Here is a 24,766-nt window from a genome sequence, read left to right on the forward strand (position 1 = left end):
AAAGTCCTGTGTAAAGAAAAAGAACAAGTCATCAATTATAAGACACAACGCAGAGTTTTAACACACCAAGAGGAGACCGGTTACATATTAACAGTTTTATGTATTTGACTTGTGTTGTACAGGTTGTGTCCAGCGGAAGTTATTTTCCTGACCGAGTACTGCTCTGTGATGAAACCTTTGGTAAAGGCCTTAATCATTCTTCAGTCAGAGACCAACACACACTTGGGGTGGCTTCTCCCGTCGATCTTTGAGTTAAAGGCAAAACTCAGCAGGCAGGAGACATCCTCCAAGATGTGCCACTCATCAGAGCGATTCGGCATGGTGTCCAAAAGCGCTTTGGAGAGATGATGGAAGACCCAGAGCTGATCGCAGCAGCAATCCTTCTACCAAAGTTCAAAACTGGCTTGACTGAGAGGACTGCATAGAAGCAGGTATGATTTCATTTTTTAATATCATACTGCAACCAATTGTCTACTGTAGTTCTCGCCATTTGTTTTCAGCCGATACAATGTTAGAAATGCTATTATTCTGTATATACTGTAGGTCTGTCATCTCAAGTAGCTATTTAAAGCTATTTCTGTGTTATGATGCACTCTTAATGGCAGCTCAATACTTAATTGTCAGAAATGTTGTTTGTCATTGAACAGGTCTAGTCTATGTCAGACAACACCTTGACCGGATGGTAGAGGCTGGGGTGGAGCAAGTTGGACAACATTCATCAGATGAAGGTGATTCTTTGCCTTAATGAAGTCCAGAAGGTCAGAAGGTACAGGGGAGTTAGAAGGGTACCTAGCCTGTGTCTCAGTCAATATGGATCTGCTGATCTGTGAGCGACTCCTCAGCTGTGCTGGATTGCTGTTCACTGCAAAGCGAGCCCGGATGAGCTCTACTCACCTTGAAAATCAGCTGCGGCTCAAACGCAACAAGAAGTTTGTAGACTAGTGCTCTAAAGGTGGACCAAAGTTTAACCAAAAGTTTAACTATACAGTGGGACAGCAGCATTTTAACTTTTTATTTTAGCTGTCATGTAGTTCATGTCTTGACATGTCCTCCCAAAAGCTCTTAAATGTTGTAATGACATGTTAAATGTTTAATGTTTGACATGATTAATGTCATTGCAATTATATTTGTAAAGAATCTAACTCCTTTAATTAAAAATAACTTTTATGGGATTTGATTTATGACCCCTTGACCATTTTGCACTGTATAGGTCAAGTTGTTGGAAGTAACTAAGTAAATTTTACTTAAAGTACATTCTAAATGAACTACTTTTTACTTTTACTTGGGTAGATTTTTAGATGGGTTACTTTTACTTGTACTTCAGTAAAATTTCATCAAAGTAAAGGTACTTTTACTTGAAGGCAACTGTCTTCTCTGCTTGTAACCACAATGGCATATCCATATATGATGCAGGCTGGATGGGGAAATAACAAAACACGGAGGAGCAGCTGGTAAATCGAGGCTAACATTGAGGGAAAGGTTTACATCCCTCAATTCGATGGGAAAAATGTTTTGTTAGGCTATGTTAGAGTTAGTCCTTTTAAACCCTTACATCAGACGTATGGAAACTTATTTAAACCCTTGTCATGGGTCATTTCTTCAATAAGAAGTCTTAGCTTCCATAGATCCAATGTGTCCAAACGCACCACGGTTTACAGTTGAACATTATGAACTTGAGTATGTGTATAATGTCTCCTTGTAAAGTGTGACTTGTGTAGAATAAATGACAAGTGACAGATGGCCGCACAGCTCCTGGTTTGTGTTTAACAAGCCGTCTCCCTCTTTCCATCTCCTCTCTTCACAGTCTTCATACAACCCGGGACAAAATGCTGACTCCCCCTCTCTAGTGGGCTCTCCCCAGACACAGCCAATAAATGCACAGTCACAGAGTCGCCCGGTGAGTGTCCCTCCAGTGTTTCATTTACACCTCACCCACCTCAGAGCAACCAGCTGTTGTGATTGTATTAATTACCGTTGTTGAGAGTTGGGACTTGTCCGTAATGGAGGGTTTCTGTGCTGGCTGTAGATATTTTATATGTAATAAGTTATAAATTTTATTTGTAATGTAAATCTCATATAGTTCGATCAGTGTCGTCTAAGTTAAGATTGGTAGTACAAGTAACACATTAAGACCTTTTATGCAAAATCTCCCAAAGCAACAAGCCTAGTAAGAAGTATCCAAATATGATATTTTCCAACATTCTTGGTTTGATTACACTTAATATTGATTGGTTCCTTTCAATCAAGAGAGCAAGACTAACAAGACCTGAGTCAGAACCCTCACTCATGCAGGAATTGTTTTTTTATATCTGTTATGTTTATCACTTATTGACAATTTGGAATTATAAACATTGTCCAAGGGCTGGTTGATATATCAAGAATTATCACAATAAATGTCGCATCAGCTTTTTTTTAAAGATTATAGGCAGATTTTTGATCCTGAGTGATGATCTATGTCATCAGAGTCCTTTTCCTATATTGTTGCTTAAGATTAAGGGCAGATTTTAAATCTGCCTTTAAATGTAGTGACTATAGGCATTTTCCTTTGTTGAACTGTCTCTAAACACACAGTTATGTCAGGGTCACTCTGGACATCTCCTCACAACCAAGCAGTTTGCTACAGAACCTCGACTGACCCATATTCAGGTAATTTACCCAACTGTAAATTCCCTCCTGCTTCTGTTCTTTCACCATCATATCAGTTTGCTGGTACCTGCATGCAAAAAAAGAGATCAAGAATTAATCAAGTGTTTCTCTCCCATCTTACCTACAGTAATTCCAGAGGACTCAGATACAGACTGCTAGGCCCTACATCGTGACAAACACAACCTCCATACTCACAGATTCCTTACATCCGTCTAACCCACGAATATGCCTTCCAGAAAGCACAAGCCTTGCCGTTCCAAGAAGGCTGCAAAGAGCAACTTCCCACAGGTGAAAGAAAACACACTGACCTGTTTACAGTTAATGTTTGCTCTCTTTTAGGGGTAGGGGAACGTTTTTTCCATGTTATCACTATATTGCATATTTAGGATCAGTAGCATGTACTCAAATATGTTCTGCAGACGGCTCACATTAAACACAGATAAAATACCCATTTTCTGATATAACCGAATGATGACACCTCCCTAAAAATACTTATTTTGACTCACAAAATCTGGATCCACAATAGATTTCACCTGTTTATGGAATCTACCACTCTAAACATCAAGATCCATTGAAAGTGAAACTGTAACAATTAGGGTTGCAAAATTCCGGGAATATTCAAAGCTGGAAACTTTCCATGGAAATTAACGGGAATATACCGGAATATACAGGAATTAACAGGAATCAACAGGAATAAACTGGAAATTGTTTGGATAATTTATACTAACTGTATTTACCTTGACATATACAGACATAACTATACACATTTTGTTTTGTCATAGGCTGATTTGAGCCCTGAGGAAACTTTGGGCGCTTGACTATATGCTTCTGCATCTTTGTGTCATTCTTAACATAGGTCTTTGCACAGTATTTGCAAATGTCCACAGCCTTTCCTTCTACATTGGCTGGGTTGAAATGTCTCCACCCATGAGATAGTACACTTGGCATTCCTCTGTAGAATAAGATGAGAAAAAAACTTGTAAAAAAACACTAAAGCAATGTCAGAGATATAAATAGTTGGCCAATTGGAATCATATTTAAAAATATTTTACAATTGATGGATAAATGAATAGAAATAGGCTAGATGAACATATGAACAATCCTCAATCAGCACGCTAATATATTTTCCCCAGTAATATCATCGAAACTTACCTGACTAGTCCTGCACACTCCAGCAGGCCTCAATTTTTTCAAAATTCCCGAGCTGAATATTACCATGGAAAGTTTTTCGGAAAGTTAAAAAAATCGCCCCTTTGCAACCATAGTAACAATAAAACATAACCTCCTTTGTGGAGGAACTAATCAGCCGTCTGGTAAAATGGGTGTGGATGCAATTTGGAAACTGAAAATGTTTGGGAACTCTGCAATTCATTTATAATCATGTTAACGTGTATATACTTGTTAATAGTTGAAAGTTTGGGAAATGTGCTATAAGTTAATGCATACAATTTAATTTAGTTTTATTTTACAGAATGAAGATGTAAAAATGATGATACAATTTCTAAATATTTTCTTGTATTTATGTTTTATTTCAATTTATAGTTTGTGTCCATGGTTAGTGGATTTGATACATCATGTATAAGTTCTTAGCAGTGTGTAACACAGCTGACGGCTCACACACATTGTGTCATTGTCCTCCCAGATCCGTAGCCTGGACCCCAATCAGGCTGGCAGGGACGTCGTAGAGGACATCATGGAAGGGGGTCGAGAGCGCTGGTGTTTTTCACCTCCTCGAACTTACCCCTCCTCTATCTTCAGCAAGGATTCATCTCCTGCTGGAGGTCACCGCTCCTCTCGCCCAACCCAACAACAGGTGAGGCTCTCTCTCTCTCTCTCTCTCTCTCTCTCACACACTCTCACACGCTCACGCTTGCCCAATGTCTCAGCCGCAGTAGTTAGAGGTAGTGTAGTGTTAGCTTCAGCTCATCAGCCTGGATCTTTAGCTGAGGGATGGAGAGATTGTTGCCTGGTAGCAGAGTGAGCGCTCCGCTCTAATCCTTGATTCACAAAATCTGGATCCGGACTAGATTTCACCAGTTTATGGAAATTACCACTCTAAACATCTAGATTCTTTGAAAGTGAAACTGTAACAATAAAACATAACCTCCTTTGTGGAGGAACTAATCAGCTGTCTGGTAAAATGGGTATGGATGCAATTTGGAAACTGAAAATGTTTGGGAACTCTGCAATTCATTTATCATTATGTTAATGTGTATATACTTGTTAATAGTTTAATGTGTAGGAAATGTGCTAAAGTTTAATGTATACAATTTAATTAAAATGATGATGTCAGCTGATAAGAGCCTTTCATAGACATATCAGAATTGGTTTTATTTTACAGTTTGAAAAAATGTAAACAAGATAAAACAATTTCTATATATTTTCTTGTATTTATGTTTTATTTCAATTGATAGTTCATGTCCATGGTTAATGGATTTGATACATCATGTATAAGTTCTTAGCAGTGTGTAACACAGCTGACGGCTCACACACATTGTGTCATTGTTCTCCCAGATCCGTAACCTGGACCCTGATCAGCGTGGCAGGGACATCCCAGAGGAGATCATGGCAGAGGGTCAAGGGAGCAAGGATTCAACTCCTCCTGGAGGTCACCGCTCCTCTCGCCCAACCCAACAACAGGTGAGTCTCTCTCTCCCTCTCTCTCTCTCTCTCTCTCTCTCACACTCTCACACGCTCACGCTTGCCCAATGTCTCACCCACAGTAGTTAGAGGTAGTGTAGTGTTAGCTTCAGCTCATCAGCCTGGATCTTTAGCCGAGGGATGAAGAGATTGTTGCCTGGTAGCAGTGTGAGCACTCCACTCTAATCCTTGATTCACAAAATCTTGATCCACAATAGATTTCACCAGTTTATGGAAATTACCACTCTAAACATCTAGATTCTTTGAAAGTGAAACTGTAACAATAAAACATAACCTCCTTTGCGGAGGAACTAATCAGCCGTCTGGTAAAACGGGTGTGGATGCAATTTGGAAACTGAAAATGTTTGGGAACTCTGCAATTCATTTATCATTATGTTAATGTATATATACTTGTTAATAGTTTAATGTGTAGGAAATGTGCTATAGTTAAATGCATACAATTTAATTAAAATGATGATGTCAGCTGATAAGAGCCTTTCATAGACATATCAGAATTGGTTTTATTTTACAGTTTGAAAAAATGTAAACAAGATAAAACAATTTCTATATATTTTCTTGTATTTATGTTTTATTTCAATTGATAGTTCATGTCCATGGTTAATGGATTTGATACATCATGTATAAGTTCTTAGCAGTGTGTAACACAGCTGACGGCTCACACACATTGTGTCATTGTTCTCCCAGATCCGTAACCTGGACCCTGATCAGCGTGGCAGGGACATCCCAGAGGAGATCATGGCAGAGGGTCAAGGGAGCAAGGATTCAACTCCTCCTGGAGGTCACCGCTCCTCTCGCCCAACCCAACAACAGGTGAGTCTCTCTCTCCCTCTCTCTCTCTCTCTCTCTCTCTCGCTCTCTCTCTCTCTCACACTATCTCATGCTCACACTTGCCCAATGTCTCACCCGCAGTAGATAGAGGTAGTGTAGAGTTAGCTTCAGCTCATCAGCCTGGATCTTTAGCTGGTGGATGGAGAGATTGTTGCCTGGTAGCAGAGTGAGCGCTCCGCTCTAATCCTTGATTCACAAAATCTGGATCCGGACTAGATTTCACCAGTTTATGGAAATTACCACTCTAAACATCTAGATTCTTTGAAAGTGAAACTGTTACAATAAAACATAACCTCCTTTGTGGAGGAACTAATAAGCTGTCTGGTTAAACGGGTATGGATGCAATTTGGAAACTGAAAATGTTTGGGAACTCTGCAATTCATTTATCATCATGTTAATGTATATATACTTGTTAATAGTTTAATGTGTAGGAAATGTGCTATAGTTAAATGCATACAATTTAATTAAAATGATGATGTCAGCTGATAAGAGCCTTTCATAGACATATCAGAATTGGTTTTATTTTACAGAATGAAGATGTAAAAAGGATGATACAATTTCTATATTTTTTCTTGTATTTATGTTTTATTTCAATTTATAGATGGTGTCCATGGTTAATGGATTTGATACATCATGTATAAGTTCTTAGCAGTGTGTAACACAGCTGACGGTTCACACACATTGTGTCATTGTCCTCCCAGATCCGTAACCTGGACCCTGAACAGCGTGGCAGGGACATCCCAGAGGAGATCATGGCAGAGGGTCAAGGGAGCAAGGATTCATCTCCTGCTGGAGGTCACCGCTCCTCTCGCCCAACCCAACAACAGGTGAGTCTCTCTCTCTCTCTCTCTCTCACACTATCTCACGCTCACGCTTGCCCAATGTCTCACCCGCAGTAGTTAGATGTAGTGTAGAGTTAGCTTCAGCTCATCAGCCTGGATCTTTAGCTGGTGGATGGAGAGATTGTTGCCTGGTAGCAGAGTGAGCGCTCCGCTCTAATCCTTGATTCACAAAATCTGGATCCACACTAGATTTCACCAGTTTATGGAAATTACCACTCTAAACATCTAAATTCTTTGAAAGTGAAACTGTAACAATAAAACATAACCTCCTTTGTGGAGGAACTAATCAGCTGTCTGGTAAAACGGGTGTGGATGCAATTTGGAAACTGAAAATGTTTGGGAACTCTGCAATTCATTTATCATCATGTTAATGTATATATACTTGTTAATAGTTTAATGTGTAGGAAATGTGCTATAGTTAAATGCATACAATTTAATTAAAATGATGATGTCAGCTGATAAGAGCCTTTCATAGACATATCAGAATTGGTTTTATTTTACAGTTTGAAAAAATGTAAACAAGATAAAACAATTTCTATATATTTTCTTGTATTTATGTTTTATTTCAATTGATAGTTCATGTCCATGGTTAATGGATTTGATACATCATGTATAAGTTCTTAGCAGTGTGTAACACAGCTGACGGCTCACACACATTGTGTCATTGTTCTCCCAGATCCGTAACCTGGACCCTGATCAGCGTGGCAGGGACATCCCAGAGGAGATCATGGCAGAGGGTCAAGGGAGCAAGGATTCATCTCCTGCTGGAGGTCACCGCTCCTCTCGCCCAACCCAACAACAGGTGAGGCTCTCTCTCTCTCTCTCTCTCTCTCTCTCTCTCTCGCTCTCTCTCTCTCTCACACTATCTCATGCTCACGCTTGCCCAATGTCTCACCCGCAGTAGATAGAGGTAGTGTAGAGTTAGCTTCAGCTCATCAGCCTGGATCTTTAGCTGGTGGATGGAGAGATTGTTGCCTGGTAGCAGAGTCAGCGCTCCGCTCTAATCCTTGATTCACAAAATCTGGATCCACACTAGATTTCACCAGTTTATGGAAATTACCACTCTAAACATCTAGATTCTTTGAAAGTGAAACTGTTAAAATAAAACATAACCTCCTTTGTGGAGGAACTAATAAGCTGTCTGGTTAAACGGGTATGGATGCAATTTGGAAACTGAAAATGTTTGGGAACTCTGCAATTCATTTATCATCATGTTAATGTATATATACTTGTTAATAGTTTAATGTGTAGGAAATGTGCTATAGTTAAATGCATACAATTTAATTAAAATGATGATGTCAGCTGATAAGAGCCTTTCATAGACATATCAGAATTGGTTTTATTTTACAGAATGAAGATGTAAAAAGGATGATACAATTTCTATATTTTTTCTTGTATTTATGTTTTATTTCAATTTATAGTTGGTGTCCATGGTTAATGGATTTGATACATCATGTATAAGTTCTTAGCAGTGTGTAACACAGCTGACGGTTCACACACATTGTGTCATTGTCCTCCCAGATCCGTAACCTGGACCCTGAACAGCGTGGCAGGGACATCCAAGAGGAGATCATGGCAGAGGGTCAAGGGAGCAAGGATTCATCTCCTGCTGGAGGTCACCGCTCCTCTCGCCCAACCCAACAACAGGTGAGTCTCTCTCTCTCTCTCTCTCACACACTCTCACACGCTCACGCTTGCCCAATGTCTCACCCACAGTAGTTAGAGGTAGTGTAGTGTTAGCTTCAGCTCATCAGCCTGGATCTTTAGCCGAGGGATGAAGAGATTGTTGCCTGGTAGCAGTGTGAGCACTCCACTCTAATCCTTGATTCACAAAATCTTGATCCACAATAGATTTCACCAGTTTATGGAAATTACCACTCTAAACATCTAGATTCTTTGAAAGTGAAACTGTAACAATAAAAAATAACCTCCTTTGCGGAGGAACTAATCAGCCGTCTGGTAAAACGGGTGTGGATGCAATTTGGAAACTGAAAATGTTTGGGAACTCTGCAATTCATTTATCATTATGTTAATGTGTATATACTTGTTAATAGTTTAATGTGTAGGAAATGTGCTAAAGTTTAATGTATACAATTTAATTAAAATGATGATGTCAGCTGATAAGAGCCTTTCATAGACATATCAGAATTGGTTTTATTTTACAGTTTGAAAAAATGTAAACAAGATAAAACAATTTCTATATATTTTCTTGTATTTATGTTTTATTTCAATTGATAGTTCATGTCCATGGTTAATGGATTTGATACATCATGTATAAGTTCTTAGCAGTGTGTAACACAGCTGACGGCTCACACACATTGTGTCATTGTTCTCCCAGATCCGTAACCTGGACCCTGATCAGCGTGGCAGGGACATCCCAGAGGAGATCATGGCAAAGGGTCAAGGGAGCAAGGATTCATCTCCTGCTGGAGGTCACCGCTCCTCTCGCCCAACCCAACAACAGGTGAGGCTCTCTCTCTCTCTCTCTCTCTCTCTCTCTCTCTCTCTCGCTCTCTCTCTCTCTCACACTATCTCATGCTCACGCTTGCCCAATGTCTCACCCGCAGTAGATAGAGGTAGTGTAGAGTTAGCTTCAGCTCATCAGCCTGGATCTTTAGCTGAGGGATGGAGAGATTGTTGCCTGGTAGCAGAGTCAGCGCTCCGCTCTAATCCTTGATTCACAAAATCTGGATCCACACTAGATTTCACCAGTTTATGGAAATTACCACTCTAAACATCTAGATTCTTTGAAAGTGAAACTGTTACAATAAAACATAACCTCCTTTGTGGAGGAACTAATAAGCTGTCTGGTTAAACGGGTATGGATGCAATTTGGAAACTGAAAATGTTTGGGAACTCTGCAATTCATTTATCATCATGTTAATGTATATATACTTGTTAATAGTTTAATGTGTAGGAAATGTGCTATAGTTAAATGCATACAATTTAATTAAAATGATGATGTCAGCTGATAAGAGCCTTTCATAGACATATCAGAATTGGTTTTATTTTACAGAATGAAGATGTAAAAAGGATGATACAATTTCTATATTTTTTCTTGTATTTATGTTTTATTTCAATTTATAGTTGGTGTCCATGGTTAATGGATTTGATACATCATGTATAAGTTCTTAGCAGTGTGTAACACAGCTGACGGTTCACACACATTGTGTCATTGTCCTCCCAGATCCGTAACCTGGACCCTGAACAGCGTGGCAGGGACATCCAAGAGGAGATCATGGCAGAGGGTCAAGGGAGCAAGGATTCATCTCCTGCTGGAGGTCACCGCTCCTCTCGCCCAACCCAACAACAGGTGAGTCTCTCTCTCTCTCTCTCTCACACACTCTCACACGCTCACGCTTGCCCAATGTCTCACCCACAGTAGTTAGAGGTAGTGTAGTGTTAGCTTCAGCTCATCAGCCTGGATCTTTAGCCGAGGGATGAAGAGATTGTTGCCTGGTAGCAGTGTGAGCACTCCACTCTAATCCTTGATTCACAAAATCTTGATCCACAATAGATTTCACCAGTTTATGGAAATTACCACTCTAAACATCTAGATTCTTTGAAAGTGAAACTGTAACAATAAAAAATAACCTCCTTTGCGGAGGAACTAATCAGCCGTCTGGTAAAACGGGTGTGGATGCAATTTGGAAACTGAAAATGTTTGGGAACTCTGCAATTCATTTATCATTATGTTAATGTGTATATACTTGTTAATAGTTTAATGTGTAGGAAATGTGCTAAAGTTTAATGTATACAATTTAATTAAAATGATGATGTCAGCTGATAAGAGCCTTTCATAGACATATCAGAATTGGTTTTATTTTACAGTTTGAAAAAATGTAAACAAGATAAAACAATTTCTATATATTTTCTTGTATTTATGTTTTATTTCAATTGATAGTTCATGTCCATGGTTAATGGATTTGATACATCATGTATAAGTTCTTAGCAGTGTGTAACACAGCTGACGGCTCACACACATTGTGTCATTGTTCTCCCAGATCCGTAACCTGGACCCTGATCAGCGTGGCAGGGACATCCCAGAGGAGATCATGGCAGAGGGTCAAGGGAGCAAGGATTCAACTCCTCCTGGAGGTCACCGCTCCTCTCGCCCAACCCAACAACAGGTGAGTCTCTCTCTCCCTCTCTCTCTCTCTCTCTCTCTCTCGCTCTCTCTCTCTCTCACACTATCTCATGCTCACACTTGCCCAATGTCTCACCCGCAGTAGATAGAGGTAGTGTAGAGTTAGCTTCAGCTCATCAGCCTGGATCTTTAGCTGGTGGATGGAGAGATTGTTGCCTGGTAGCAGAGTGAGCGCTCCGCTCTAATCCTTGATTCACAAAATCTGGATCCGGACTAGATTTCACCAGTTTATGGAAATTACCACTCTAAACATCTAGATTCTTTGAAAGTGAAACTGTTACAATAAAACATAACCTCCTTTGTGGAGGAACTAATAAGCTGTCTGGTTAAACGGGTATGGATGCAATTTGGAAACTGAAAATGTTTGGGAACTCTGCAATTCATTTATCATCATGTTAATGTATATATACTTGTTAATAGTTTAATGTGTAGGAAATGTGCTATAGTTAAATGCATACAATTTAATTAAAATGATGATGTCAGCTGATAAGAGCCTTTCATAGACATATCAGAATTGGTTTTATTTTACAGAATGAAGATGTAAAAAGGATGATACAATTTCTATATTTTTTCTTGTATTTATGTTTTATTTCAATTTATAGATGGTGTCCATGGTTAATGGATTTGATACATCATGTATAAGTTCTTAGCAGTGTGTAACACAGCTGACGGTTCACACACATTGTGTCATTGTCCTCCCAGATCCGTAACCTGGACCCTGAACAGCGTGGCAGGGACATCCCAGAGGAGATCATGGCAGAGGGTCAAGGGAGCAAGGATTCATCTCCTGCTGGAGGTCACCGCTCCTCTCGCCCAACCCAACAACAGGTGAGTCTCTCTCTCTCTCTCTCTCTCACACTATCTCACGCTCACGCTTGCCCAATGTCTCACCCGCAGTAGTTAGAGGTAGTGTAGAGTTAGCTTCAGCTCATCAGCCTGGATCTTTAGCTGAGGGATGGAGAGATTGTTGCCTGGTAGCAGAGTGAGCGCTCCGCTCTAATCCTTGATTCACAAAATCTGGATCCACACTAGATTTCACCAGTTTATGGAAATTACCACTCTAAACATCTAAATTCTTTGAAAGTGAAACTGTAACAATAAAACATAACCTCCTTTGTGGAGGAACTAATCAGCTGTCTGGTAAAACGGGTGTGGATGCAATTTGGAAACTGAAAATGTTTGGGAACTCTGCAATTCATTTATCATCATGTTAATGTATATATACTTGTTAATAGTTTAATGTGTAGGAAATGTGCTACAGTTAAATGCATACAATTTAATTAAAATGATGATGTCAGCTGATAAGAGCCTTTCATAGACATATCAGAATTGGTTTTATTTTACAGTTTGAAAAAATGTAAACAAGACAAAACAATTTCTATATATTTTCTTGTATTTATGTTTGATAGTTCATGTCCATGGTTAATGGATTTGATACATCATGTATAAGTTCTTAGCAGTGTGTAACACAGCTGACGGGTCACACACAATGTGTCATTGTCCTCCCAGATCCGTAACCTGGACCCTGAACAGCGTGGCAGGGACATCCCAGAGGAGATCATGGCAGAGGGTCAAGGGAGCAAGGATTCATCTCCTCCTGGAGGTCACCGCTCCTCTCGCCCAACCCAACAACAGGTGAGTCTCTCTCTCTCTCTCTCTCTCTCTCGCTCTCACACACTCTCACACGCTCACGCTTGCCCAATGTCTCAGCCGCAGTAGTTAGAGGTAGTGTAGAGTTAGCTTCAGCTCATCAGCCTGGATCTTTAGCTGAGGGATGTAGAGATTGTTGCCTGGTAGCAGTGTGAGCGCTCCGCTCTAATCCTTGATTCACAAAATCTGGATCCACACTAGATTTCACCAGTTTATGGAAATTACCACTCTAAACATCTAGATTCCTTGAAAGTGAAACTGTAACAATAAAACATAACCTCCTTTGTTGAGGAACTAATCAGCTGTCTGGTAAAACGGGTGTGGATGCAATTTGGAAACTTTAAATGTTAGGGAACTCTGCAATTCATTTATCATCATGTTAACGTGTATATACTTGTTAATAGTGGAATATGTGGGAAATGTGCTCAAATTAAATGCATACTATTTAAATTGGGATGTTATAAGATACAATCATACCACTGATTGTAAACGTTTACCATTTCTGTATAATGTTTGTATTTCCCTCCCTTTTTTTGTTGATAATAAGTTTCTCCTTCTCCTCTTAACTTGCAGTATCGCGAAAGACAACCCTATGTGCGACGTCCTCAGCAGTATCAGGACAAACGCACCTACGAACCTCGTCCTGGGCCAGAGGGGAGGCACCCTCACTACCCAGAACAATATCCATCATCCAGGGGTGCGGAGAGAAGGGTGAGTATCTTAGGAGTTCCTGTTGGCCGCTCCAGGAACTACATTCCTAAGTTCAGTTCAGTTCAGTCGTCAACTCGATTCGAGTTAAATAGATTAGAATTGAGGTCAGTTGCGTCAAATGGTTCAGTTGAGCTCAATGGTTCATTTAGGTTGAGTTCAGATGTTAAGTTGAATATATTAACATCTGATCTCTATAGAAACATTGATTGTTTTGCTTATGATGTCAGCTGATAAAAGCCTTTCATAGACATATCAATATTGGTTTTATTTTACAGAATGAAAAAATGTAAACAAGATAATACACTCTCACACGCTCACGCTTGCCCAATGTCTCACCCACAGTAGTTAGAGGTAGTGTAGAGTTAGCTTCAGCTCATCAGCCTGGATCTTTAGCTAAAGGAAGGAGAGATTGTTGCCTGGTAGCAGTGTGAGCACTCCGCTCTAATCCTTGATTCACAAAATCTGGATCCACACTAGATTTCACCAGTTCATGGAAATTACCACTCTAAACATCTAGATTCCTTGAAAGTGAAACTGTAACAATAAAACATAACCTCCTTTGTGGAGGAACTAATCAGCTGTCTGGTAAAACGGGTGTGGATGCAATTTGGAAACTTTAAATGTTAGGGAACTCTGCAATTCATTTATCATCATGTTAACGTGTATATACTTGTTAATAGTGGAATATGTGGGAAATGTGCTCAAATTAAATGCATACAATTTAAATTGGGATGTTATAAGATACGATCATACCACTGATTGTAAACGTTTACCATTTCTGTATAATGTTTGTATTTCCCTCCCTTTTTTTGTTGATAATAAGTTTCTCCTTCTCCTCTTAACTTGCAGTATCGCAACAGACAACCCTATGTGCGACGTCCTCAGCAGTATCAGGACAAACGCACCTACGAACCTCATCCTGGGCCAGAGGGGAGGCACCCTCACTACCCAGAACAATATCCATCATCCCGGGGTGCGGAGAGAAGGGTGAGTATCTTAGGAGTTCCTGTTGGCCGCTCCAGGAACTACATTCCTAAGTTCAGTTCAGTTCAGTCGTCAACTCGAATCGAGTTAAATAGATTAGAATTTAGGTCAGTTGGGTCAAATGGTTCAGCTGAGCTCAATGGTTCATTTAGGTTGAGTTCAGATGCTAAGTTGAATATATTAACATCTGATCTCTATAGAAACATTTATTGTTTTGCTTATGATGTCAGCTGATAAGAGCCTTTCATAGACATATCAGCAATGGTTTTATTATACAGAATGAAAAAAATGTAAACAAGATAATACAATTTCTATATATTTTCTTGTATTTATGTTTTATTTCAATTTATAGTTCATGTCCATGGTTAATGGATTTGATACATCATGTATAAGTTCTTCACAGTGTGTAACACAGCTGACGGCTCACACACATTGTGTCATTGTCCTCCCAGGTCCATGACCGGTACCCCGATCAGCGTGGCAGGGACGACCTAGAGGAGGTAATGGCAGAGGGTCGAGTGAGCCGGTATTCATCACCTCCTGGAGGTCACCGCTCCTCTAACCTCAGCCCAAAACAGGTGAGCCTCTCTCTCTCTCTCTCTCTGTCTCTCTCAAGCGCTCACACACTCACCTTTGCCCAATCTCTCACCCACAGTAGTTAGAGGTAGTGTAGAGTTAGCTTCAGCTCATCAACCTGGATCTTTAGCTGAGGGATGGAGAGATTGTTGCCTGGTAGCAGAGTGAGCGCTCCGCTCTAATCCTTGATTCACAAAATCTGGATCCAACCTAGATTTCACCTGTTTATGGAAATTACCACTCTAATCTTTTGAACGTGAAACTGTAACAATAAAACATAACCTCCTTTGTGGAGGAACTAATCAGCTGTCTGGTAAAACGGGTGTGGATGCAAATTGGAAACTGAAAATGTTTAGGAACTCTGCAATTCATTTATCATCATGTTAATGTATATATATTTGTTAATAGTTGAATGTGTGGTAAATGTGCTAAATTAAATGCATACAATTTAATTTGCATGCTATAAGATAAAATCATACCACTGATTGTAAAAGTGCACCATTTCTGTACAATGTTTGTATTTCCCTCCCTTTGTTTTTGTTGATAATAAGTTTCTCCTTCTACTCTTAACTTGCAGTATTACCACAGGCAACCCTATGTGAGGCCTACTCAGCAGTATTATGAAAATCAAACCTACGAACCTCGTCCTGGACCAGAGGGGAGGCACCCTCACTACCCAGAACGGCCAGTGTACTCCGGTGCGAACAGAATGGTGAGTATCTTAGGAGTTCCTGTTGGCCGCTCCAGGAACTACATCCCTGAGTTCAGTTCATTTCAATCGTTGACTCAAGTCCAGCTGAATAGATTCTAATTGAGGTCACCTGAGTCAAATGGTTCAGCTGAGCTCAATGGTTCATTTCAGATGAGATCAGATGTTAAGTTGAATAGATTTGGTTTAACTTTAAGATTTGACTGCTCCTAAATGTTATGAATACAAAGCAAAAACTTAATTTTCTATCACAAAGTTATAGAATAATTTATTGTTTAGCTACTGATGTCAGCTGATAATAGCCTTTCATAGACATATCAGTATTGGTTTTATATTACAGAATGAAAACAGAATGAAAACAAGATAGTATAATTTCTCTATATTTTCTTGTATTTATGTTTTATTTCAATTTAAAATTCATGTCCATGGTTAATAGATTTGATACATCATGTATAAGTTCTTCACAGTGTGTAACACAGCTGACGGCTCACACACATTGTGTCATTGTCCTCCCAGATCCGTGACCGGTACCCCGATCAGCGTGGCAGGGACGACACAGAGGAGATCATGGCAGAGGGTCAAGGGAGCAGGTATTCATCTCCTCCTGGAGGTCACCGCTCCTCTCGCCCCACCCAACAACAGGTGAGGCTCTCTCTCTCTCTCTCTCTCTCACACTATCTCACGCTCACGCTTGCCCAATGTCTCACCCGCAGTAGTTAGATGTAGTGTAGAGTTAGCTTCAGCTCATCAGCCTGGATCTTTAGCTGAGGGATGGAGAGATTGTTGCCTGGTAGCAGAGTGAGCGCTCCGCTCTAATCCGTGATTCACAAAATCTGGATCCACACTAGATTTCACCAGTTTATGGAAATTACCACTCTAAACATCTAGATTCCTTGAAAGTGAAACTGTAACAATAAAACATAATGTCCTTTGTGGAGGAACTAATCAGCTGTCTGGTAAAACGGGTGTGGATGCAATTTGGAAACTGAAAATGTTTGGGAACTCTGCAATTCATTTATCATCATGTTAATGTATATATACTTGTTAATAGTTTAATGTGTAGGAAATGTGCTCAAATTAAATGCATACAATTTAACTGAGATGTTATTAGATAATACCATACCACTGATTGTAAACGTTTACCATTTCTGTACAATGTTTGTATTTCCCTCCCTTTTTTTGTTGATAATAAGTTTCTCCTTCTCCTCTTAACTTGCAGTATCGCGACAGACAACCCTATGTGCGACGTCCTCAGCAGTATCAGGACCAACGCAGCTACGAACCTCGTCCTGGGCAAGAGGGGAGGCACCCTCACTACCCAGAACAATATCCATCATCCCGGGGTGCGGAGAGAAGGGTGAGTATCTTAGGAGTTCCTGTTGGCCGCTCCAGGAACTACATTCCTAAGTTCAGTTCAGTTCAGTCGTCAACTCGATTCGAGTTAAATAGATTAGAATTGAGGTCAGTTGGGTCAAATGGTTCAGCTGAGCTCAATGGTTCATTTAGGTTGAGTTCAGATGTTAAGTTGAATATATTAACATCTGATCTCTATAGAAAAATGTATTGTTTTGCTTATGATGTCAGCTGATAAGAGCCTTTCATGGACATATCAGCATTGGTTTTATTTTACAGAATGAAAAAAATGTAAACAAGATAATACAATTTCTATATATTTTCTTGTATTTATGTTTTATTTCAATTTATAGTTCATGTCCATGGTTAATGGATTTGATACATCATGCATAAGTTCTTCACAGTGTGTAACACAGCTGACGGCTCACACACATTGTGTCATTGTCCTCCCAGGTCCATGAGCGGTACCCCGATCAGCGTGGCAGGGACGACCCAGAGGAGGTAATGGCAGAGGGTCGAGAGAGACGGTATTCATCACCTCCTGGAGGTCACCGCTCCTCTAACCTCAGCCCACAACAGGTGAGTCTCTCTCTCTCTCTCTCTCTGTCTCTCTCAAGCACTCACACACTCACCTTTGCCCAATCTCTCACCCACAGTAGTTAGAGGTAGTGTAGAGTTAGCTTCAGCTCATCAGCCTGGATCTTTAGCTGAGGGATGGAGAGATTTTTGCCTGGTAGCAGAGTGAGTGCTCCGCTCTAATCCTTGATTCACAAAATCTGGATCCAACCTAGATTTCACCTGTTTATGGAAATTACCACTCTAAACATCTAGATTCCTTGAAAGTGAAACTGTAACAATAAAACATAACCTCCTTTGTGGAGGAACTAATCAGCTGTCTGGTTAAATGGGTGTGGATGCAAATTGGAAACTGAAAATGTTTAGGAACTCTGCAATTCATTTATCATCATGTTAATGCCTATATATTCTCGTTAATAGTTGAATATGGGGGAAATCTGCTAAATTAAATGCATACAATTTAATTTGCATGCTATAAGATAAAATCATACCACTGATTGTAAAAGTGCACCATTTCTGTACAATGTTTGTATTTCCCTCCCTTTGTTTTTGTTGATAATAAGTTTCTCCTTCTACCTTTAACTTGCAGTATCACCACAGGCAACCCTATGTGAGGCCTACTCAGCAGTATTATGAAAATCAAACCTATGAACCTCGTCCTGGACCAGAGGGGAGGCACCCTCACTACCCAGAACGGCCAGTGTACTCCGGTGCGAACAGAATGGTGAGTATCTTAGGAGTTCCTGTTGGCCGCTGCAGGAACTACATCCCTGAGTTCAGTTCATTTCAATCGTTGACTCAAGTCCAGCTGAATAGATTCTAATTGAGGTCACCTGAGTCAAATGGTTCAGCTGAGCTCAATGGTTCATTTCAGATGAGATCAGATGTTAAGTTGAATAGATTTGGTTTAACTTTAAGATTTGACTGCTCCTAAATGTTATGAATACAAAGCAAAAACTTAATTTTCTATCACAAAGTTATAGAATAATTTATTGTTAAACTAATGATGTCAGCTGATAATAGCCTTTCATAGACATATCAGTATTGGTTTTATATTACAGAATGAAAACAGAATGAAAACAAGATGGTATAATTTCTCTATATTTTCTTGTATTTATGTTTTATTTCAATTTAAAGTTCATGTCCATGGTAATGGATTTGATACATCATGTATAAGTTCTTCACAGTGTGTAACACAGCTGACGGCTCACACACATTGTGTCATTGTCCTCCCAGGTCCGTGACCGGTACCCCGATCAGCGTGGCAGGGACGACACAGAGGAGATCATGGCAGAGGGTCGAGGGAGCAGGCATGCATCGCCTTCTGGAGGTCACCGCTCCTCTCCCCCCACCCAACCACAGGTGAGACTCTCTCTCTCTCTCTCTCTCTCTCTCTCTCTCTCTCTGTCTCACACTCTCACACACTCACGCTTGCCCAATGTCTCACCCGCAGTAGTTAGAGGTAGTGTAGAGTTAGCGGCAGCTCATCAGCCTGGATCTTTAGCTGAGGGATGGAGAGATTGTTGCCTGGTAGCAGAGTGAGCACTCCGCTCTAATCCTTGATTCACAAAATCTGGATCCACACTAGATTTCACCTGTTTATGGAAATTACCACTCTAATCTTTTGAACGTGAAACTGTAACAATAAAACATAACCTCCTTTGTGGAGGAACTAATCAGCTCTCAGGTTAAATGGGTGTGGATGCAAATTGGAAACTGAAAATGTTTAGAAACTCTGCAATTCATTTATCATCATGTTAATGTATATATATTCTCGTTAATCGTTGAATGTGTGGTAAATGTGCTAAATTAAATGCATACAATTTAATTTGCATGTTATAAGATAAAATCATACCACTGATTGTAAAAGTGCACCATTTCTGTACAATGTTTGTATTTCCCTCCCTTTGTTTTTGTTGATAATAAGTTTCTCCTTCTCCTCTTAACTTGCAGTATCGCCACAGGCAACCCAATGTGAGGCCTACTCAGCAGAATGATGAAAATCGCAACTACGAACCTCGTCCTGGACCAGAGGGGAGGCACCCTCACTACCCAGAACGGCCAGTGTACTCCGGTGCAAACAGAATGGTGAGTATCTTAGGAGTTCCTGTTGGCCGCTCCAGGAACTACATCCCTGAGTTCAGTACAGTTCAATCGTTGACTCGAGTCCAGTTGAATAGATTCTAATTGAGGTCACTTGAGTCAAATGGTTCAGCTGAGCTCAATGTTTCATTTCAAATGAGTTCAGATGTTAATATGAGTAGATTTGGTTTAACTTTAAGATTTGACTGCTCCAAAATGTTATGAATACAAAGCAAAAAAATTAATTTTCTATCACAAAGCTTTAGAATAATTTAGTGTTTTGCTTATGATGTCAGCTGATAAGAGCCTTTAATAGACATATCATTATTGGTTTTATTTTGTAGAATGAAAAAATGTAAACAAGATAATATAATTTCGCTATATTTTCTTGTATTTATGGTTTTTCATTCAATTTATTAGTTCATGTCCATGGTTAATGGATTTGATACATCATGCATAAGTTCTTCACAGTGTGTAACACAGCTGACGGCTCACACACATTGTGTCATTGTCCTCCCAGGTCCATGACCGGTACCCCGATCAGCGTGGCAGGGACGACCCAGAGGAGATCATGGCAGAGGGTCAAGGGAGCAGGCATGCATCGCCTCCTGGAGGTCACCGCTCCTCTCCCCCCACCCAACCACAGGTGAAGCTCTCTCTCTCTCTCTCTCTCTCTCTACCTCTCTGTCTCTCTCTCACACACTCACCTTTGCCCAATCTCTCACCCACAGTAGTTAGAGGTAGTGTAGAGTTAGCTTCAGCTCATCAGCCTGGATCTTTAGCTGAGGGATGGAGAGATTGTTGCCTGGTAGCAGAGTGAGCACTCCGCTCTAATCCTTGATTCACAAAATCTGGATCCACACTAGATTTCACCTGTTTATGGAAATTACCACTCTAATCTTTTGAACGTGAAACTGTAACAATAAAACATCACCTCCTTTGTGGAGGAACTAATCAGCTGTCTGGTTAAATGGTTGTGGATGCAAATTGGAAACTGAAAATGATTAGGAACTCTGCAATTCATTTATCATCATGTTAATGTATATATATTCTTGTTTATAGTTGAATGTGTGGTAAATGTGCTAAATTAAATGCATACAATTTAATTTGCATGCTATAAGATAAAATCATACCACTGATTGTAAAAGTGCACCATTTCTGTGCAATGTTTGTATTTCCCTCACTTTGTTTTTGTTGATAATAAGTTTCTCCGTCTACTCTTAACTTGCAGTATCACCACAGGCAACCCTATGTGAGGCCTACTCAGCAGTATTATGAAAATCAAACCTACGAACCTCGTCCTGGACCAGAGGGGAGGCACCCTCACTACCCAGAACGGCCATTGTACTCCGTTGCAAACAGAATGGTGTGTATCTTAGGAGTTCCTGTTGGCCGCTCCAGGAACTACATCCCTGAGTTCAGTTCAGTTCAATCGTTGACTCGAGTCCAGTTGAATAGATTCTAATTGAGGTCACTTGAGTTCAAATGGTTCAGCTGAGCTCAATGGTTCATTTCAGATGAGATCAGATGTTAAGTTGAATAGATTTGGTTTAACTTTATGATTTACTTGACACAAAATGTTATGAATACAACGCAAAATCGACATATTCTTACACAAAGCTATAGAATAATTTATTGTTTTGCTAATGGTGTCAGCTGATAAGAGCCTTTCATAGACATATCAGTATTGGTTTTATTTTACAGAATGAAAAAATGTAAACAAGATAATATAATTTCTCCATATTTTCTTGTATTTATGTTTTATTTCAATTTAAAGTTCATGTCCATGGTAATGGATTTGATACATCATGTATAAGTTCTTCACAGTGTGTAACACAGCTGACGGCTCACACACATTGTGTCATTGTCCTCCCAGATCCATGACCGGTACCCCGATCAGCGTGGCAGGGACGACCCAGAGGAGGTAATGGCAGAGGGTCGAGAGAGCCGGGATTCAACGCCTCCTGGACGTCACCGCTCCTCTCCCCCCACCCAACCACAGGTGAGGCTCTCTCTCTCTCTCTCTCTCTCTCTCTCTCTCTCTCACACGCTCACCTTTGCCCAAATATCTCACCAAAAGTAGTTAGAGGTAGTGTAGAGTGAGCGGCAGCTCATCAGCCTGGATCTTTAGCTGAAGGATGGAGAGATTGTTGCCTGGTAGCAGTGTGAGCACTCCGCTCTAATCCTTTCTGCTCTCCACCATGTGTGTGGCAGACAGGGCACAGCGCCTGTGTCATTTATACGTCTCACTTTCTCATAAGAAGATCACCATGACTCCAAACTGTTACATGTCTGTTGGCTGTCGCTCAAGACATTAACTAATTAAGGACTTACTGATAACAAGTTGTAGGTAGAGGCCATGACTTTTGAAAAAGCACTTCTCACTTTCTTTTTCCTTATAGCTGTACAGTAAATTCAATGTACTGTGTTTCATTTGATACTTTCTTCCTTCCTGTCACTGTTTCTTATCACTCGCTGTCTCTTACAGTAGATGTCCTATTTACTGTGTGTATGCTTCTACGGAATCCACTTGGGTCCGGCATTCTCATTCACTTCTCTCCTTTAAACCTGCACTGTGGCTCTTTTGTCTCTTTTGTCTCAAGCACTCCAAACGGCCTGGCAAACCGACTCCTAAAGCCGTCGACCCCACTACTCAGCCTATCTTGATGAACAAAAAAGAGGCCTCCGACACCAAACCAGGGCCAGGTCTGACCCAACACTCTCAACATGCTTTTAAACTATTTCTACAGTCCTAAGAGGAAGGAGTGCCACTCTTAACAATCTAACAGCAGTTTTAACTCCAGAGCTTTTAACATGATATGAGAAATATTTCTCATGTTAATGGAGATTTGATGTCAAACCCCTAAATAATAAAGGTGGAAAGACCAAATCTCCATTAATTATGATCTGTGATATGTCAAATTTGGCATATCACAGACTCAATTGTAAAAATGTAACATTAGATCCCTCTAGAATAAGTTTTACTGCTGTGTCATTGCCTCCAATGCCAATTTGTGGTACAAATATTACCTATTGCTGATTTAATACTGAAGACATGTATTCATTTGTACTTTTCCTTCTTCCAGTTGATGGGCCAAAACTACATCAAGTTGGTCTGAGGTCTAGCTCACCTGGGCTTGTGACACCCTCTTTGGCACCACCTAACCCTCCCACCAAAGACGAGCCTCTCTTAGACGAACCAAGCACTGCCTTGTCTGTAGCAGCCCCTGAGGCTTTGAACAGCCTGGCAGAGACCACGACTGAGCTGGAGACAGCAGGCCATGACATGAGGCCACAGGATCCCACTCCACCACAGTGCCCAAACTCTGAGGCCCCGTTAACTCTGAAAAGGTATGAGATGACAATGCTGTCTGATTTTAAGGATCCTCTTGGTGTTAGGTTTCTCTGAAACATGAGGAGAATGTCTCTGTGATTCTTACATTTATCTCTCCTGTCAGCAGGATATTTATTACTCTGATTAACTAGTTTCCATTGACTTAAAAATAAATTAGTTTTGTTATTAGGGTTTTGTTTCATTCCCGTTTAGGTCAGTGAAAATAATTTGCAGTAGGTTCCAAATTAGGTGAAAAGCTTGATATTCAAAGTTTCTCATTTACACTGACGTCCTTCCTGACTCTTCGTTTATTCGTCCCCCACCAGTCGTAGCAGTTCTGGCAAAAGGGGCAGGAAGGGCAGGAAGCGCCACAACAAGCCACCATATACTGGATCTCCTAGATGAGCACAGATCGGTTTTCTTTTCATCCAACTTTTCCTGCGTCAGCTGCCTTCCCAAGTCAGAGCTGCGTTGGCCAACACCGCAATCACTGTCAACTATGGAGGACCATACATGACTTAAGTAAAAACAAAAAATTAAAAAAAAGTATAAATAAAAAAGGAAATAAATAGAATAAATACAGAAATAAATAAATAAATATGTTAATACCAAAAGAAATGTCTTAAATATATTTGCACATTTATTTATTCCCTGATACATTTCCTTTTCATTTGCAGTGTCCTTCTGCTAATGAGAAAGGCGGGCCTAACCGCAGTCTCATGCAGGATTGGTCACAAGAGTATAATGATCCAGCCCTACTACTTCTGCCTCTCAATGCTGACTGGTGTCCAGTAGCTGTTTGCAGCGTTGAGCCAGTTCACACTTAAAATGAACTAGTTCAAGTTCACAGGGTTAGTAAAGGTTATTTTTTATTGGGATGATTTAGCTGTCAGTAGTCCTGACTGTGAGCGTCACGTCTCGTGTTGTACTGAGTACAAGGAGCGAACCGAGAGGAGAAGGAGGAAACAGAAACTCCAGCTCGGTACAAACCACCTGCAGCTTCTGCTCTGATCATGAAGCAGCTGATCTCTGAGCAGATGTGACCAGAGAAACTCTGTGTTTCCACTGTTTCCACTCTTCTACAAAGTCACTAACTGGCTGTTTCACGGTGAAGAGCTCAAGTCTCAGTCACTGCCTGTGTCTCTGAGAGAGTGTGTGGCGCAGCGCAGGAGCTGTGTGTGTAGCTCAGTTGACAAATCCTGCTCGAGACTGAGGTTAGGCCCGCCTTTCTCATTAGCATAAGGACACTAAAATCCAAAAATAAAAGTTGGAATAAATGTGGAAATAAATAAATAAATGTGGAAATAAATGCAGAATTTAATGAATCAATGTCTTAAACTTATTTCCACATTTATTTATTTATTTCCACAATTATTCCAACTTTTATTTATTCTGTGATATATTTCATTTTCATTTTCAGTGTCCTTATGCTAATAAGAAAGGCAGGCCTAACCTCAGTCTCGAGCAGGATTGGTCAACTGAGCTACACACACAGCTCCTGCGCTGCGCCACACACTCGCTCAGAGACACAGGCAGTGACTGAGACTTGAGCTCTTCACTGTGAAACAGCCGCTCAGTGACTTTGTAGAACAGTGGAAACAGTGGAAACACAGAGTTTCTCTGGTCACATCTGCTCAGAGATCAGCTGCTTCATGATCAGAGCAGAA

The 24,766-nt window shown here is 40.3% G+C and overlaps 1 protein-coding gene across 6 annotated transcripts; it reads left to right on the top strand.

The window, feature by feature from the left end:
• The first annotated feature begins 644 nt into the window (after positions 1–644).
• Positions 645–23,678, top strand: LOC133961913 (serine/arginine repetitive matrix protein 1-like). Of its 6 annotated transcripts, none has more exons than XM_062397315.1 (30): positions 645–728; positions 1,805–1,897; positions 2,883–2,934; positions 4,289–4,459; positions 5,161–5,286; positions 5,992–6,117; positions 6,837–6,962; positions 7,654–7,779; positions 8,499–8,624; positions 9,316–9,441; positions 10,165–10,290; positions 10,982–11,107; positions 11,827–11,952; positions 12,634–12,759; positions 13,348–13,485; positions 14,335–14,472; positions 14,922–15,047; positions 15,623–15,757; positions 16,271–16,396; positions 16,974–17,111; positions 17,561–17,686; positions 18,273–18,407; positions 18,920–19,045; positions 19,637–19,771; positions 20,286–20,411; positions 20,997–21,131; positions 21,642–21,767; positions 22,369–22,471; positions 22,852–23,116; positions 23,426–23,678. In XM_062397315.1, exons 2-30 carry the CDS (start codon positions 1,875–1,877, stop codon positions 23,502–23,504), a joined length of 3,663 nt encoding a protein of 1,220 aa, XP_062253299.1. In that variant the 5' UTR covers positions 645–728; positions 1,805–1,874; the 3' UTR covers positions 23,505–23,678. The 6 variants fall into 6 exon arrangements, with proteins under 6 accessions (XP_062253299.1, XP_062253304.1, XP_062253305.1 ...); XM_062397317.1 differs by lacking the exon at positions 645–728 and adding an exon at positions 2,572–2,646 and having other exon boundaries at positions 1,809–1,897; positions 2,774–2,934; XM_062397319.1 differs by lacking the exon at positions 645–728 and adding an exon at positions 2,572–2,646 and having other exon boundaries at positions 1,809–1,897; positions 2,783–2,934.
• The last annotated feature ends 1,088 nt before the right edge of the window (positions 23,679–24,766 follow it).

Source organism: Platichthys flesus, chromosome 10 (genome assembly GCF_949316205.1).
Source record: "Platichthys flesus chromosome 10, fPlaFle2.1, whole genome shotgun sequence".
NCBI classification, from domain to species: domain Eukaryota; kingdom Metazoa; phylum Chordata; class Actinopteri; order Pleuronectiformes; family Pleuronectidae; genus Platichthys; species Platichthys flesus.

Coding starts and splice junctions, on each gene's coding strand:
- LOC133961913 (XM_062397315.1), top strand. CDS start 1,875: ATGCACAGTCACAGAGTCGCCCG. Junction 4,460..5,160: donor CTCGCCCAACCCAACAACAG/GTGAGGCTCTCT, acceptor TTGTTCTCCCAG/ATCCGTAACCTGGACCCTGA. Junction 15,048..15,622: donor CTAACCTCAGCCCAAAACAG/GTGAGCCTCTCT, acceptor CTTAACTTGCAG/TATTACCACAGGCAACCCTA.